This window comes from Asparagus officinalis, chromosome 9, assembly GCF_001876935.1.
Source record: "Asparagus officinalis chromosome 9, Aspof.V1, whole genome shotgun sequence".
In the NCBI taxonomy this organism is placed as follows: domain Eukaryota; kingdom Viridiplantae; phylum Streptophyta; class Magnoliopsida; order Asparagales; family Asparagaceae; genus Asparagus; species Asparagus officinalis.
In genome coordinates, this window is record NC_033802.1 from 62108734 (window position 1) to 62123545 (window position 14812).

The 14812-nt window shown below is 40.6% G+C and overlaps 1 protein-coding gene across 3 annotated transcripts in view; it reads right to left on the reverse strand.

The window, feature by feature from the left end:
- Window positions 1-5172, reverse strand: part of LOC109824600 — a 5696-nt gene extending 524 nt beyond the window's left edge. The window contains exons 1-11 of one of the 3 annotated variants that reach the window (XM_020391231.1): window positions 5012-5172; window positions 4430-4684; window positions 4287-4361; window positions 4152-4210; window positions 3942-4077; window positions 3716-3812; window positions 3496-3562; window positions 2707-2805; window positions 1594-1683; window positions 1347-1501; window positions 1146-1247 (exon numbers count right to left, since the gene is read on the reverse strand). In XM_020391231.1, coding sequence (XP_020246820.1) covers window positions 1146-1247; window positions 1347-1501; window positions 1594-1683; window positions 2707-2805; window positions 3496-3562; window positions 3716-3812; window positions 3942-4077; window positions 4152-4210; window positions 4287-4361; window positions 4430-4649 — 1100 coding nt within the window. In that variant the 5' untranslated portion in view covers window positions 4650-4684; window positions 5012-5172. Of the gene's footprint in view, window positions 1-1145; window positions 1248-1346; window positions 1502-1593; window positions 1684-2706; window positions 2806-3495; window positions 3563-3715; window positions 3813-3941; window positions 4078-4151; window positions 4211-4286; window positions 4371-4429 lie in introns of all 3 variants that reach the window. The other 2 variants (XM_020391229.1, XM_020391230.1) reach the window with 2 other exon arrangements.

Here is a 14812-nt window from a genome sequence, read left to right on the forward strand (position 1 = left end):
AAACGCCCCCCCCCCCCAAAAAAAAAAAAAAAAAATTATTTTTACTATTAAAATAGTTAAAAAGGTTTTGAGGAGGTGTAGTTCAATTGGTGACGATAGATCCTCAATTGTTTTTTTCTTTTTCTTTTTTTGAAGGGTTAAAAAAGTTCAATAAGCAGGTGTATTCACACCTGGTCCAATAGTACTGGGAGTCTATTCGCTAGTAATAGAACTACAAACGGACTGTTTGCAATTGGGTGATACTATAGGGGGTTTATTCGCAATTAACCCTATAGCAAATTAATATGCATGTTGTTAAAGACAGTGTGATTATATTCATTGATACAGGTTTCTAATAGGTAGTACAAGAGTTTTGTCACTTATTTCATTTTTAACTAACATATAACAGAACAATCTTTATACATTAGAATTAAGCAACTATTCATGTTTTTCATCATTTTCCTCTTTATAACGTGACTTTGTAACTTTAGTATAGTTTGTTGATGATTTTACTGAAGTTTATTTCATCCTATATGAAGCATCAAACAAAATGTTCTGACAGGAGTGTTTCTAAAATGGGTCATACAAAAGCTAGCTGAGTAGTTTGACATTTATCAAGCATAGGTCAATAGATGTTGAACTGGGTGTCTATGGCAAAGAACCTGCCTTCCCAAATAGAGGACAACGTCTTAGGTGAAGCCAATGGACAGATTTGAGTTGGAAGACACCAATGTAATCTTGATACTTATTGGAAGCACCAGAATATGTCTTGTATACAAGGCAAAAAGGTTGAAGATCTGAAGTCATATAATGTATAATTCATCATCTTGATCAACAGCTAAGATGATAGTAGAAAGCAGTGCTATATTTCATTCAAATTTTCACACAGGAGCCTAGGATATTTCACTCTAGTTTCAGACTGCATTCAGATTCCAGGGTGTGTGGATGGAGATAATAAAGTTAAAAAACATTTTGGAGGCTTCGTGCTCAGATTATGAGTGGTAAACAAGTTTTTATTCTCAGCACAAAAATGACAACCTGCATAATTTTCAAGCACTTGTGCCATGTTCAGGAATAACTAGAAACTCTTCACCAAATATCTACTTTATAAGGTGGTTAATGATGGTGATGAAGTCACAAAATTTTGTTCAATTTAGAGATCATACTTGTCTTGCTCAAAAAGATAGCCATAGATCTGAGCCTTCTTGGATGCCGTTTCAGGGATTTTCTTGTTCACATGTTTCATGACACCCCAAGCAGGAGGAACCCTGAGAAGAAAAAGGAATCAAAAAGATTTGGATCCCTAAAGAACTAAAAACATAAAGACAGATAGAACATTATAGCAATCTGTTGATAGAAGTGGTCACCTGGTGACCGGTGCTGCCAAGCAGAAGCTTAAGCAGGCTTTTTTCCCATCCCTGAGAAGTTCTTCAGCAGCAAAAAGACAGCACACTGCACTCACATGATCACTTGGAGCACTTCCCTTGTCAAGGACTAGACCATGATAGTAATATGCTGCTGCCTGATGATTTATTTGAAGAGTGAGAATTCAAATAGGCAAGTTTTCCTAATAACAGACTTCACAGTACTCTGATCTAGACAAAGGAATAGCACCTTAGCCTCAAGATACTTCCATTGGATGAACAAGAGTAGTTTCTTTCCATAGCCATCATTGGTATAGCATCCTGTCAAGCAGGAGTGAGCCTGATTAACAGAAGGAACTCAAATTAGCAAGGTGAGCATACAAGATATTGTTTAATTCTAATTTGTGAGTACTTTGTAGAGCTTATATAGCTGATACATGCAGAAGGTCTTTCTCGCTTAACATCCCGGAAGAGGGATAGTTGGCTTCTTTATGAAAGGTGATTAAGGATAACCAAACTCTTTTCATTCACATGTACCCTTTTACGTTTCAAGCTTGTTCAGAGTAGGCCTCCAATTTCGATGCCTGATTAACCCTCAATAGCCCTGAGACACTTCTGTATAGCGCAACCTGGAACTATCAGACTAAACCAAAATTGGGACTAATTGTTTCCTAAAGGAAGTAATTTTAATGTTTGGAGTTTTTAGGTTTTAGGATTTTGGGTTTATGCTTTTCATCAAATATAATCTAGGACTAAATTCTTGACTCTATGAAATTCAAATATAGTGTATAACACCTAGCTTTGAATTTTCTAGTAGCTAATATATCTTTCATCAACAACCGATAGAAATAGGGGAGGTTTTCCATCATGTTTGTAGACACCACAACGGTATGTGACTTAAAGTATTGTTGTATTCTCTCTATAGGCTAATATTTGTTGCAATTTACAATGCTAATAGAAGCTATGCTTGCTACATAATGGCTAGTAGCATATAGGTACACAATAATTTCATCTCTTGTAATGCCTACTTATATTAATAAAAAATACATAAGATGCACGTGGATCCTTAGTATATGAACAAAGTCATTAGTGACAATTTGCAAAGAGAACCAACAATCAAGCAAAATTTTCTAAAAATATTTAATAAGAAAGATAATTTTACGCAATTGAAGCCCTAAGAAAATATGCATTGCTAACATGATGTGTAGTGTAGAGGCAATTCTTTTTTTTTTTAATTCCCACAGTAGTATATAAGCAAGTTGAGCAGCATATTTCTATATCCGGGGAGCGAAATTCAAGTTTCCTAAGTATATACAAGATTCGTTGAGAAAGAATTCTGAAAGAGAGCTCAAAGCATACTGACTTGAGCAAAGTAGCTGACTGCCTCACACGCCAACCTCCTTTTCACGGACAAAGTAGCCTTTTCACATTCCAGAGCCAATCCTAGTTGCATTTCTACTCCCTGGAATTGCAACATAAAAGAATACTAGTCAATTAGTGATTCCGTAATGCTAAAGGAGACGGTAGTTATCTTCAAAGCGTAGAAGTTTACAGAGTGGACCAATAATCTTGGCTTCATCTCAACTTTCATATGGCATAATTAACTCAAGCTACATTAACAGGTAGAAGAGAACCGATTTAATGGAGCTTCATACTGTTTAATCCTAAATAGGTTCATGTTACCGTGTCAACAGCTTGTTTTGCTGGGTCTTTGGCTTTCCTCTTCCACTATACTGACATTCTTCAGTTTTATACTGTTACAGCATGGATTCTTAATAGCATATACATTTGCGCCCTATATTCCAAAGGAAAGATAAAGACAGAGCTATACTTTCAGTAACCATGCAGCTAAATGTTGTAGAAGATTGGCCAATCTTTAAGCTTTCTCAACTTCTGCATCCTGCCCACAACCACCCCCAATTTCAACGGTCATACAAGTTTAGATAACAATTAAAATTGATTGCTTTTAGTGTACAAGTGTCAAAACTTCTCCTGCAATCCTACAAATAGGAGCTAGAACTATATCTTGTTCAATAGTTACAAATGAATAAGGTTAATCATTTCCTTTAAAACTGTATAATAAGCAAAGTAATCATTTTTACCAAATTCTATAAATTGCAGTCACCAATGATGTTAAGACTCAGATACATACCTGTGCCAGTGCTTGAGTTGACATGGCCTCCAACATGCCCTCTTGCATGCCATGTGGCAAATTCTTCCTAGAATTGTTTATAGAATAATTCAGATCAAAGTTCACACCCAGTTACATGTATCATAAAGGAACTGGAATGAAAAAGAAAAAGATAACCAACAAAATATTCCATAAAGTTACTAACAAGACAGAAGTAGTTTCTTAAGGCATTGAATATCACCTGAGGTGCAGGGGCAAATTGACCATAACACCACGAAGACAATAATCAAGGCATCCTGATGCCTTTAGCAACAAATCAACAGCGAACTTCTTTGAATCTAATAAAATATGCAATTTTTATCAGCTATAAATTTCATAACATAGCAATAGGTGCATAGAGCAATAAGGAGGCTCCAAGTTTATTTTATCGTTTCCGCATGTTTTTATTTTTACCAAAACAAACTAACCTTCAGATACCACCCTTTCACACTCATCAGAAGATTTGTTAGGTAACAGCATAAGGTTTGCTTGCAACATTGACAATGTGGCCATCAAGTGAACCACAGATAGCACTTCATACCAAGCACTATCTATGCAAGTTTCCTACACATTATTTATTGTAAATTTTCTGCCACACATGAACAAATAAAAACTAGAATTATAAGTCACATTCTTACTTCTTCATCTTCACAGAGAACCCTCCACTTGAACTCCACCAAAGATTCAAGATTGTGCTCTACGAAATACAAACTTATATAGATTACCAGAACTTACTAAATTGCTAACAAAAACCCCGAGTGCAAAGACAATACCTTTTACTGTCAAACCAAGAAGAATGGGCAAGTACTCTTCAAGAGCTTGCTGGAGTGCAGCAACATCATTTACATCTGCCAGATCTAACAGGGTTTCAGCTTGAAACATAAAAAGTAATGCTTAATGTCTAACAACTATATACCATTTTCTTCTGACAATGATACAATCCGATATCGGAGTGAAGATAGTTTATCAATGAGCTCTCGAGATAGTAATCCCCTTAGAGGATGAAGGAAATCAACAGGCATTGGAACTTGAAGCATTGGGACAAAAACCACAACCTCATCAACGCTACTTCTGTTCTTTCTCTTTTTTCTACCTCCAGAAGGGAGTGTCTTCGGGATGGAGGAAGCACAACCCATCGTTTGGATTGAAACAATTCTATCACTCGAGCATCCTACAACAAAAATAGGTCAAAAAATCAGCTAAAAAAAGATGACCGTGAAACGAGGCGTAAACAAGATCGATTTCAGCCAAGGTTCTGATTGTTTTTCAACAAAATTACTCCTTTTCCCCTCAGCTTCTCCTTTTCCTTCTCCAATTTCTCTCCTTAACTTAAATAACTACAGAAGTCACACAGATTTCAACAGAAATCGAGATCAAGAAATGAGGCATAAACTCGAACAAAATTCCTCCTTTTCCCCTCAATTTCTCCTCTTCCTCCTCCAATTTCTCAATTTAACCTAAATAATAATAAAAAAAGATGCACAAACTTCACACGAACCAAAGGCAAGCCCCAGATCAATAGAAGCTGAGTTCTGAGGCGAAATTCACAAATTGGAAACACCACAATTGACCGATCAGAGGATGAGCGATCATCATAGAGCAGTAAAAACTCGATTTTGACCCCGAAAGCAGTAAAATTGAGTTAGAGATTGCTTACGAGTGGGAAAGACGAATCTCTCTCGGGCGCAAACCATGGTGATCTGCTCACTGCTGACTGAGATCGCTTCGCTGTTCTCGAGGAGGAGCTCACATGGCGATGGCGGAGGATCAGCGGCCATTGGTGAGTAATTCGTACGACTTTCGCTCCTCAGTTTTCATACCGAGGCTATTTGCAAAGTAGTCCGTCGCAATCTTGGAAATTATATTCTCGCGCCTGTTATTTGCAAGGGTTTAATTTTAAAACCCTCAGCCTTAAAATTCTGAGAAAAAAGAACTCCCATCATCAACTATGAGTGTCACATACGATAAAACTACTTGACTTTTACGCTTAGAAAACCCACCATGATTTACTTTGATTTGTGAAATAATCTAAATATCCCCCGCCCGTGAAAAGTGATTATGAGCCATTTATGATGCTATTCCACCCCCTGCTCTATTCTCTCATCTTGCGAGAATCTAGCCTAATTTTTTTTTAATGATTGAAGAGCATCTTTAGTCGTTTTTAGTCATGTACGTGTCATGTGTGACATTCAAATTATCGGTGTTAGTTGGAGGGTTAAGTGAAAAAGAAATTCAAGGAGATTTCGTTGAGGGGGTTATCTACAATGTTATGGTGTTCCTATTCGCCCGAGTGCAACTCGGTGCCGAGCAACGGACAAGTGTACTTCTGCACGATATGTCCCAATCCACTTGGCAGCCAGAGACTAGTAGGGACGACAACTTAGCCGACTTGTCAAGTCGACACCCCCTCATGTCAACTCGAAAGGCAGTACTTGTTGTCCCCTTTCGTCGAAGACGACTCACCACGAGTCCGCTCAACCACTTGCCATACGGCTTGTGAAACCAACTCGAAAGGCGTTACTTCTCGACGAAGCTAAAGGACAACTTCTGCCTCGAGCCTATTCTCACTAGCAACGTGTTAATGTCGCATTTAATGCATATCAGACGCATCATGCCTAGGGGTGCATTCGGTTCGGATACGGTTCGGATATGACCCTTACCATAACCATAACCACTTTCTGAAAACGGATACGGATACGGTTCGGATATTCCTCGGTAAGAAAAAAGTATTACCGTATCCGCATTAAACGGAAACGGATACGGTTCGGATATTAGAGGTTCGGATACGGTTCGGATACGGATACTAATCGGTACCAGTCCTTAGTCTAACCAAAGCTTATTCCTACTACAAAAAGGACTAGCAGTAGGCATAAACAAGTTCGGACGGAGGCAACTAAAAACAATAGAGTAATTGTTAATGTAACTAAGTTGATGGTCTCCATGCAACAAAGGATCCATATTTTTGTTTTCTCTCAGCTAACTAACAATATTCGCACATCCTGAATGAACTCTAAATAGAAGCAAAACTTTCAGGTACTCATTTCTAGAGACTAGCCTGATAATAGTCAAAATAAAACCATGAATCAACTAAATGACAAGTAGAAGAAGATTTCTATCACTTAACCCCTTAAATACTTAAGTTTTTCTTCGCCGTTGATGCTCAATCTACAAACAAGCCAGCCCTAAAATAGAAACTAAAGTTAGAAGAATGGCTTGATAATAGTCAAAACACCAGCTTTTTCATCATCTTACAAACCCTAAGCGCCAACAACCACAATCCAACCTACCAATCAACAAATTAGACCCAAAATAACAAACCCCGCCCCCCAAAACCAGGAAACCCCCAAAAAACCCTAACCCTAAAAAGTTTCCAATTTCGGCAACAAACCAACAAAAGCAGCAGCGAACAAGATGAAAACAACAACAAACTGCTGCAGCGAGAGAGCTAAACTAGAGAAATTAGAGAGAGAAAAACTCACAGAGATCGTTGGCGAGGACTAGATTGGGAAGCAGAGGCGAGATTGAGAGAGGCGACAGCATCGGAGATGGAGACGGTTCAAAAGAGATGTTCGACGTCGTCCGTCGTCGTCGCGAAGAGGCGGAGCTCGGAGGCAGGGTAGGAGGCAGAGCTTAGGGGCGGGAGGCGGAGGTGCTCGGGAGGCGGAGCATGGGAGGCGGAGCTTGGGGACAGAAGAGCTCCGGAGGCGGAGGTCGGGAGCTCGGGAGGCGGAGGTCGGGAGGTCGGGAGGTGGAGGCGGCGCGGGAGGCGTACGCACAGGTTCAGTTTGGAGTCGGCTTGGAGGTGGAGGCGGGTGGGAAACAAGGAATTGGAGAAGATTAGGGTTTCTGAGAATTGAAGAGTTTTTTTGAGTTAGAATTTGGGTCGGGTTGCGGAGATATGTTATAAACCCGACCCAATAGAACTATTATACCTAGCTCATTTCAAATATCCGGATATCCGGACCGTATCCGCAATTTCGACCCGATAACCGTATCCAAAACCGTATCCGGATAAAAAATCAAAATTGTAACCGTATCCGAAACCATATCCGACCGGTTTCAATTTTTCCCTACCATATCCGCTTTCTAAACGGATACGGTTGCGGTCGGTCCGGATAAATCCGGACCACTTTGCACCCCTAATCATGCCCCTAGCCCTGATAGCCATCATGACTCATCGGACCACGTGAGCACTGTCATGCCGCCCATCACTTCTCGTGTAATGCTGAAGTGATTCATCCCCCACTGGCCAGCCGAAACCAGTGAAGCAGGTGCTGACGCAACCGCCAACCCATACTTTACCACCGCCTCTCAATGCTCGCCCAAAGTGAATGATCTACCCTTATACCCTAGGTATAAATACATGTATTATTCTTCCTTGACGGGAGGACTTCTTCTTCTGACTTTTTCACAAATCTGATCCCTAAGCAAACATACTACACACACAGAAGAACGCACACAGTTCTTATTCTACCACACTCAAGTTCATCATCTAACTTGATCGTCGAAGATACAATGGGGGAACCAAACTTCATCCTCTTACGAACTTCTACTTGTGCAGATCTTTCAGATTCCCTGCTCAAAGAACCAGACATAAAGTTGGTGAAGAAAGCGATCCCTTATCAATCCCCAACAGACTCATCCAAGTACTGATACATATTGACTGTGTGATTACTAGTACATCAACATACAATGTCCTCAAACTTGATAGGATTTACTTTCCTTAAAATAATTGAGGGGTTTCATATAAAAAAAAGTTGAGGGGTTTTTTAAAGACGCGCCCTGAGGAGGGTTCTAAAAAAATAAGCCCTATTTGCAGTATAGTATCTACATTTAAGGTTTTAACATAAATATTTAGCATTCTCATCCTTTTATATTTACTCGGTTTTTAGGTCTCCTTCGAGTTAATTTGAGGAAAATTTTGATTGTTTCTACCTTTATAAATAAGACTCGCGTATCGATAATAAGCTAATTTTATTATTCCTTTATACAAACCAAAACAAAAATATAAAATAAGCTAATTTGCTCTTCCATTTGGATGTCAATAAGTAAACTATTCTCTTTTTCTCTATTTTTGCCCCCCTTAGAAGCGAGTCGAATAGAAGTTTTGTTTTGTTTTCTTTTTCCCTGGTACAGTAAACATAACAACTTAAACCTCTAGACATTTAGAACAAATTAACATTAGGCCTTAATTTGCAGTTAACACCCATATCATGGGAAGATTCTTTTCTATTGATGCTGCATACAAGAACTGATGTGCAATTAGTTGTCGCATTGTACGATCGCACTAAACAAATACCGAACTGCTAAAAATATTTGGAAGGAGGAGGAGTCACATGAAGAACAAATGGCAGACATCTTTCTTGTACTACGTGTTTCCCTCGGGTTGAGAACAGCGTCCAAGTTGTGCATGTATCAAATTATTGTTAGTCCAAACTAAACTAGAAACTCGAGAATAATCAGATTAGGTTGTAGGCGTCAAAAAATGCTGAAAGATATCCAAATACAGTTCAAGAGGAAATCATCCAAAAAGGCAGAAGAACACAAGTCTTGAATGTCTTGCCATGCGAGACAGACTTGACTGTCTCGCCATGCGAGACAGACTTGACTGTCTCGCCGCGCGAGACAGTCTTTACTGTCTCGCAGGCGAGACAGACTTTTACTGTCTCGCCCGTGCGAGACAGTCTTTACTGTCTCGCCGTGCGAGACAGAATTTACTGTCTCGCACGTGAGACAGCTTTCAGATGGTCAAAACTACCTTTGTAACTGCCCTACACGTGGCCACTAACTGTTCAAGAACGTGGAAAACGTCGTGGGCGAAAATCACGTGGATAACTGCCAAAATAACGGAGTTTGAAACGTGGGAAAGCAGTTACATCGAAAACTGCCAGAAATGTAGACAGTATTTTACTGTCTCGCTGGGCGAGACAGCAAATTTACTGTCTCGCTGGGCGAGACAGCAAACACTGTCTCGGCCGCCGAGACAGCAAATGCTGTCTCGCGAGCACTGTTCATCCAGAGGGTTATAAATACCCCCCGAAGGCCATTTTCACAGGGGCTTCCAGCAGAGATCAAAAGTTGAGCACTTGAGAGCAATCCAGAGCAGAGAGAGAGCAGAGGTGCTGATCTTACGGCCAATCCTTGATAATCAGGCTTTGACTTGATTTCAAGAAGAACGACTATCTTACATCGATAAGATATCGTTTCAATTTCTCACTTCGATAAACGAAGTCAGAATCATAAACCCCTCACGGTTCAATCAGAATCTGTGATTTGGTGGTCCACGAGTCAAAGCACTCCCGGCACAGGCAAAGATCCCACGAAAGCAGTGATCCAAACAACGATCCTGCGTTTATTTTCTCAAGAGTTGTAATTTTCTTTTTGTTGTGTAAAAGAGTCTTATAAAAAGGCTGTTTTCTTTGAATTTATTGTAATCGACCGAAGATATAATGAATTCGACAACAAATTCGACTTTTGGCGAAAACAAACTGGCGACCACAGTGGGAGCCAACGGTCTCGCTGCCGAGACCGTCGTGTCGCAGCCGATCAAGATTCCAGTTGAATCCATGGTCGAATACGAATTCGACCAAACCAAGTTTGAGGAATATTTCTCATCATCCTCTTCAAGATCTTCAGTATCTCGCAAGTACAAGAGGATCTCACAATTGAGGAAGACTTACATGCCAAAGAAGGCACAAAATGAAGACTCTCGCTTGATTGTTGCTGAGAATTTCACTCGCAATACCTCTGCTCACAATGGCTCTTATCTAGTTAAAGAGTCATCGAATCAAAGCCCGCCGGCATTGACGAAAAGAGCTCGTCAGAGACAACGCCAACGCCGCGCTCGCCAAATGGCTAAGGCCTTGGAACAAACCGACGGGGTTCGTTACCACGCGGACCTAGAGTCGAGGAGACATCGAGTGGTTCAGTTGTCTCAACAACCAATCATTCATGTCTCTGCTAAACTCACGACGGAGGAATGGACTATTGTCAAAAGGACTCGTTCGACCCTCAAAGAACGTATACAAAAACGTCGTGCAAAAGCTGCTAATGCCCATGCTCTCTCACAACAAAGACGAGAAAAGAGAAAGGAAATGGTGACCAAAGAATCACCAAAACTTCGTCAAGTTTGGATTCCAAAGTCTGGACTTATGCAAAATCAGCATTCGGAGCCCGTTAAGACCCCATACCCGCAAATGGGTGGTTTCAGACGTGCGACTCCCAACATAACCTTGGATCGCTCAAAAACAAAAATAAATTGTCCTGAGAATGCCAACAAGGTTTTATACCCCCAGAAGAAGACGCATTCACCAAATGATATCGTCATACCTGGGAGATCATACCAACAGACGATACGATTTTTTGGCAATCATACCGATGAATCGTATTATCAAGTTGAAGTTGTGAATAATTTTCGAAAGAGAGTTATTCGAGAGATAAACTCTCGTTGTTCCTGTGCACGACTCGTCAAAACAGCATTATCAGAATGTGACTGTTTCAAACGAGAAGTCATCCCACGAAAAGTCTCTGTATTATCGAAACCTAAGCCGAGACATTTCCGCAAAAGAAGAGCAGCTGTCCAAAATGATGAATTCCCTGAAGTCACCATCAACGTGGCTGATAGAAGAAAGTCTAAACAGCATTCAAGTGACTCAAATCCCGACTTTTCCCCGAAAGGAAAAGTCAATCCAAGAATTGCTCAAAGGATGTCTCGACTCCAATTAGGAGCTATCAGACGCAGAGACTACAAGAGAATGCAAGAAGGAATGTCCTCGGAGGATGAATTCTCGGACACTTATTCTGCAATCGCTTCTGATGATACAATGTCTAGCACAGGACAAATCAGAGAAGTATTCACAATCACTGCTGATCAGTTCACTCAAATACTTCAGGAAGCTCTAGCCAAACAACGTGAAGAAATTAGAGCTGAAGTGAAGACAGAAATGAAGTTGGCTATCCAACAAATGAGAGAACTGTTAACTCAACAGCCTCAACCTCCTGAGTCCAATCAGCGATTTGAATCCAGCCACCACACTCGGAATGTTGTAGATGACAGTGATCCAGAGGTGGATGAAGTCATTATGGCTGATACACCTCCCAATGGCAATAACGCTGGGGGTGGTTTAACGGATCCTCCCAATAACGATATTGGGGGTGGTTCAATAGCACCTCTCACTGGGGGTGGTCCAATTATCTTTACTCGACATCATTCAGAAAGAAATGAAGACGATGACGGGAAAATGCAAAAACTTGAAGACAAAATCAATGCTTTGATGACGGCTCAAGAAGTTAAGAAGACGGGTATTCCATGTCCTTATCCGAGGGAATGGGATTCAATACCATACCCGACCAAATTCAATCTGATTAACTTCACACCGTTTGAAGGGAAGAGTTCGCCGATTCAACACTTGATTTATTTCAAGTCTCATTTGGGCATAATCTCTGGAAACGAGGCCTTAATGATCCGGTCATTCGTTGGCACCCTTCGTGGGCCCGCCTTCGATTGGTACCGACGGCTCAAGCCAGGGAGCATCAATTGCTGGGATGACATGGAAAGTTTGTTCCTCAGCAACTTCTTCGATGATGACACCGAAGTGTCAATCGGAATCCTTTTGGATGAGAAGCAAAAAGACGGAGAGTCAGTCGACAATTTTGTCAAGCGTTTCCGTAACATGGCGATGAATTGCAGAGATCCTATTACAGAGGAGTTCATCCTGCAAACATGCCACAATAACCTCTCCATCGATGTCTTGGAAGCTTTGGGGGTTGAGCCGTCCACAACTTGGAAGGAGTTAAAATTTCGTGGCGAACAAGCTGAACACTTTCTTAAAAGAAAGGAAGCTGAGAAAGGCCAACAAATGACATCTGCAATCATTGGGAACGCAACTTTCGATCCGAAGTTTCAAAAAGAATATTCATTCGAAGAGGATGAAGCTCCAGCCATATTGGAATACCTCCTCGCTAATGACAAAATCGAGCTACCACCTATTAAAGATCAGGATGGAGCTAAGATGATTACGGATCCAAATTACTGTGCGTACCACAGAAGGATTCTTCATCCCACCGAAATTTGCTTTGGACTCAAAAACAAAATCCAAGCCTTAATTGACTCCGGCGTCATAACGGCCAAAGAAGTCGAGTAAAGACGACCATATTACTCCATCGGATACACGAGTATAAACTGTTTTCCCCAACTCCATTGGGTACACGAGTATAAACTGTTTCCCCTCACTCCGAAAAGTATACGAGTATAAACTGCTCCTCGATACTCCAAAAGGTATATGAGTCTAAACTATTTCCTTTCCTTAACGGGAAGTTCCTGGAGAATCCTATATTCTTAAGGATAACCCGAACATATGACTGAGGTTAACGTACTCCTCGTTATACCCAGTTTTACAAAGAAAGCTGGGGGTCGATAATTCATGTAATGGGAAGTTCCTGGAAGAATGTTAAATATAATATTCTTAGGGATAACCCGATTATTATGGACAGAATGATAAATACTAAGCTCCTATTATGATTTTCGAACACTCTTTTGCTGAGATGAGATTCGATCACTTCGTTAGATCAATCTTCCCTCACAAAACCCATTTGGTCAAACCTTTAAACAGTTAGGACCGAAGCCAAAATCCCCTCTCGATTCGTTCCATGAACGAGAGGTCCACAAATTGAACGATCAAACCTTTAAACAGTTAGGATCGTCTTAAATACCCATTTGGTCAAACCTTTAAACAGTTAGGACCAAAACCAAAATCCCCTCTCGATTCGTTCCATGAACGAGAGGTCCACAAATTGAACGATCAAACCTTTAAACAGTTAGGATCGTCTCAAATTCCCATTTGGTCAAACCTTTAAACAGTTAGGACCAAAGCCAAAATCCCCTCTCGATTCGTTCCATGAACGAGAGGTCCACAAATTGAACGATCAAACCTTTAAACAGTTAGGATCGTCTCAAATTCCCATTTGGTCAAACCTTTAAACAGTTAGGACCAAAGCCAAAATCCCCTCTCGATTCGTTCCATGAACGAGAGGTCCACAAATTGAACGATCAAACCTTTAAACAGTTAGGATCGTCTCAAATTCCCATTTGGTCAAACCTTTAAACAGTTAGGACCAAAGCCAAAATCCCCTCTCGATTCGTTCCATGAACGAGAGGTCCACAAATTGAACGATCAAACCTTTAAACAGTTAGGATCGTCTCAAATTCCCATTTTGGTCAAACCTTTAAACAGTTAGGACCAAAGCCAAAATCCCCTCTCGATTCGTTCCATGAACGAGAGGTCCACAAATTGAACGATCAAACCTTTAAACAGTTAGGATCGTCTCAAATTCCCATCTTGGTCAAACCTTTAAACAGTTAGGACCAAAGCCAAAATCCCCTCTCGATTCGTTCCATGAACGAGAGGTCCACAAATTGAACGATCAAACCTTTAAACAGTTAGGATCGTCTCAAATTCCCATCTTGGTCAAACCTTTAAACAGTTAGGACCAAAGCCAAAATCCCCTCTCGATTCGTTCCATGAACGAGAGGTCCACAAATTGAACGATCAAACCTTTAAACAGTTAGGATCGTCTCAAATTCCCATCTTGGTCAAACCTTTAAACAGTTAGGACCAAAGCCAAAATCCCCTCTCGATTCGTTCCATGAACGAGAGGTCCACAAATTGAACGATCAAACCTTTAAACAGTTAGGATCGTCTCAAATTCCCATCTTGGTCAAACCTTTAAACAGTTAGGACCAAAGCCAAAATCCCCTCTCGATTCGTTCCATGAACGAGAGGTCCACAAATTGAACGATCAAACCTTTAAACAGTTAGGATCGTCTCAAATTCCCATCTTGGTCAAACCTTTAAACAGTTAGGACCAAAGCCAAAATCCCCTCTCGATTCGTTCCATGAACGAGAGGTCCACAAATTGAACGATCAAACCTTTAAACAGTTAGGATCGTCTCAAATTCCCATCTTGGTCAAACCTTTAAACAGTTAGGACCAAAGCCAAAATCCCCTCTCGATTCGTTCCATGAACGAGAGGTCCACAAATTGAACGATCAAACCTTTAAACAGTTAGGATCGTCTCAAATTCCCATCTTGGTCAAACCTTTAAACAGTTAGGACCAAAGCCAAAATCCCCTCTCGATTCGTTCCATGAACGAGAGGTCCACAAATTGAACGATCAAACCTTTAAACAGTTAGGATCGTCTCAAATTCCCATCTTGGTCAAACCTTTAAACAGTTAGGACCAAAGCCAAAATCCCCTCTCGATTCGTTCCATGAACGAGAGGTCCACAAATTGAACGATC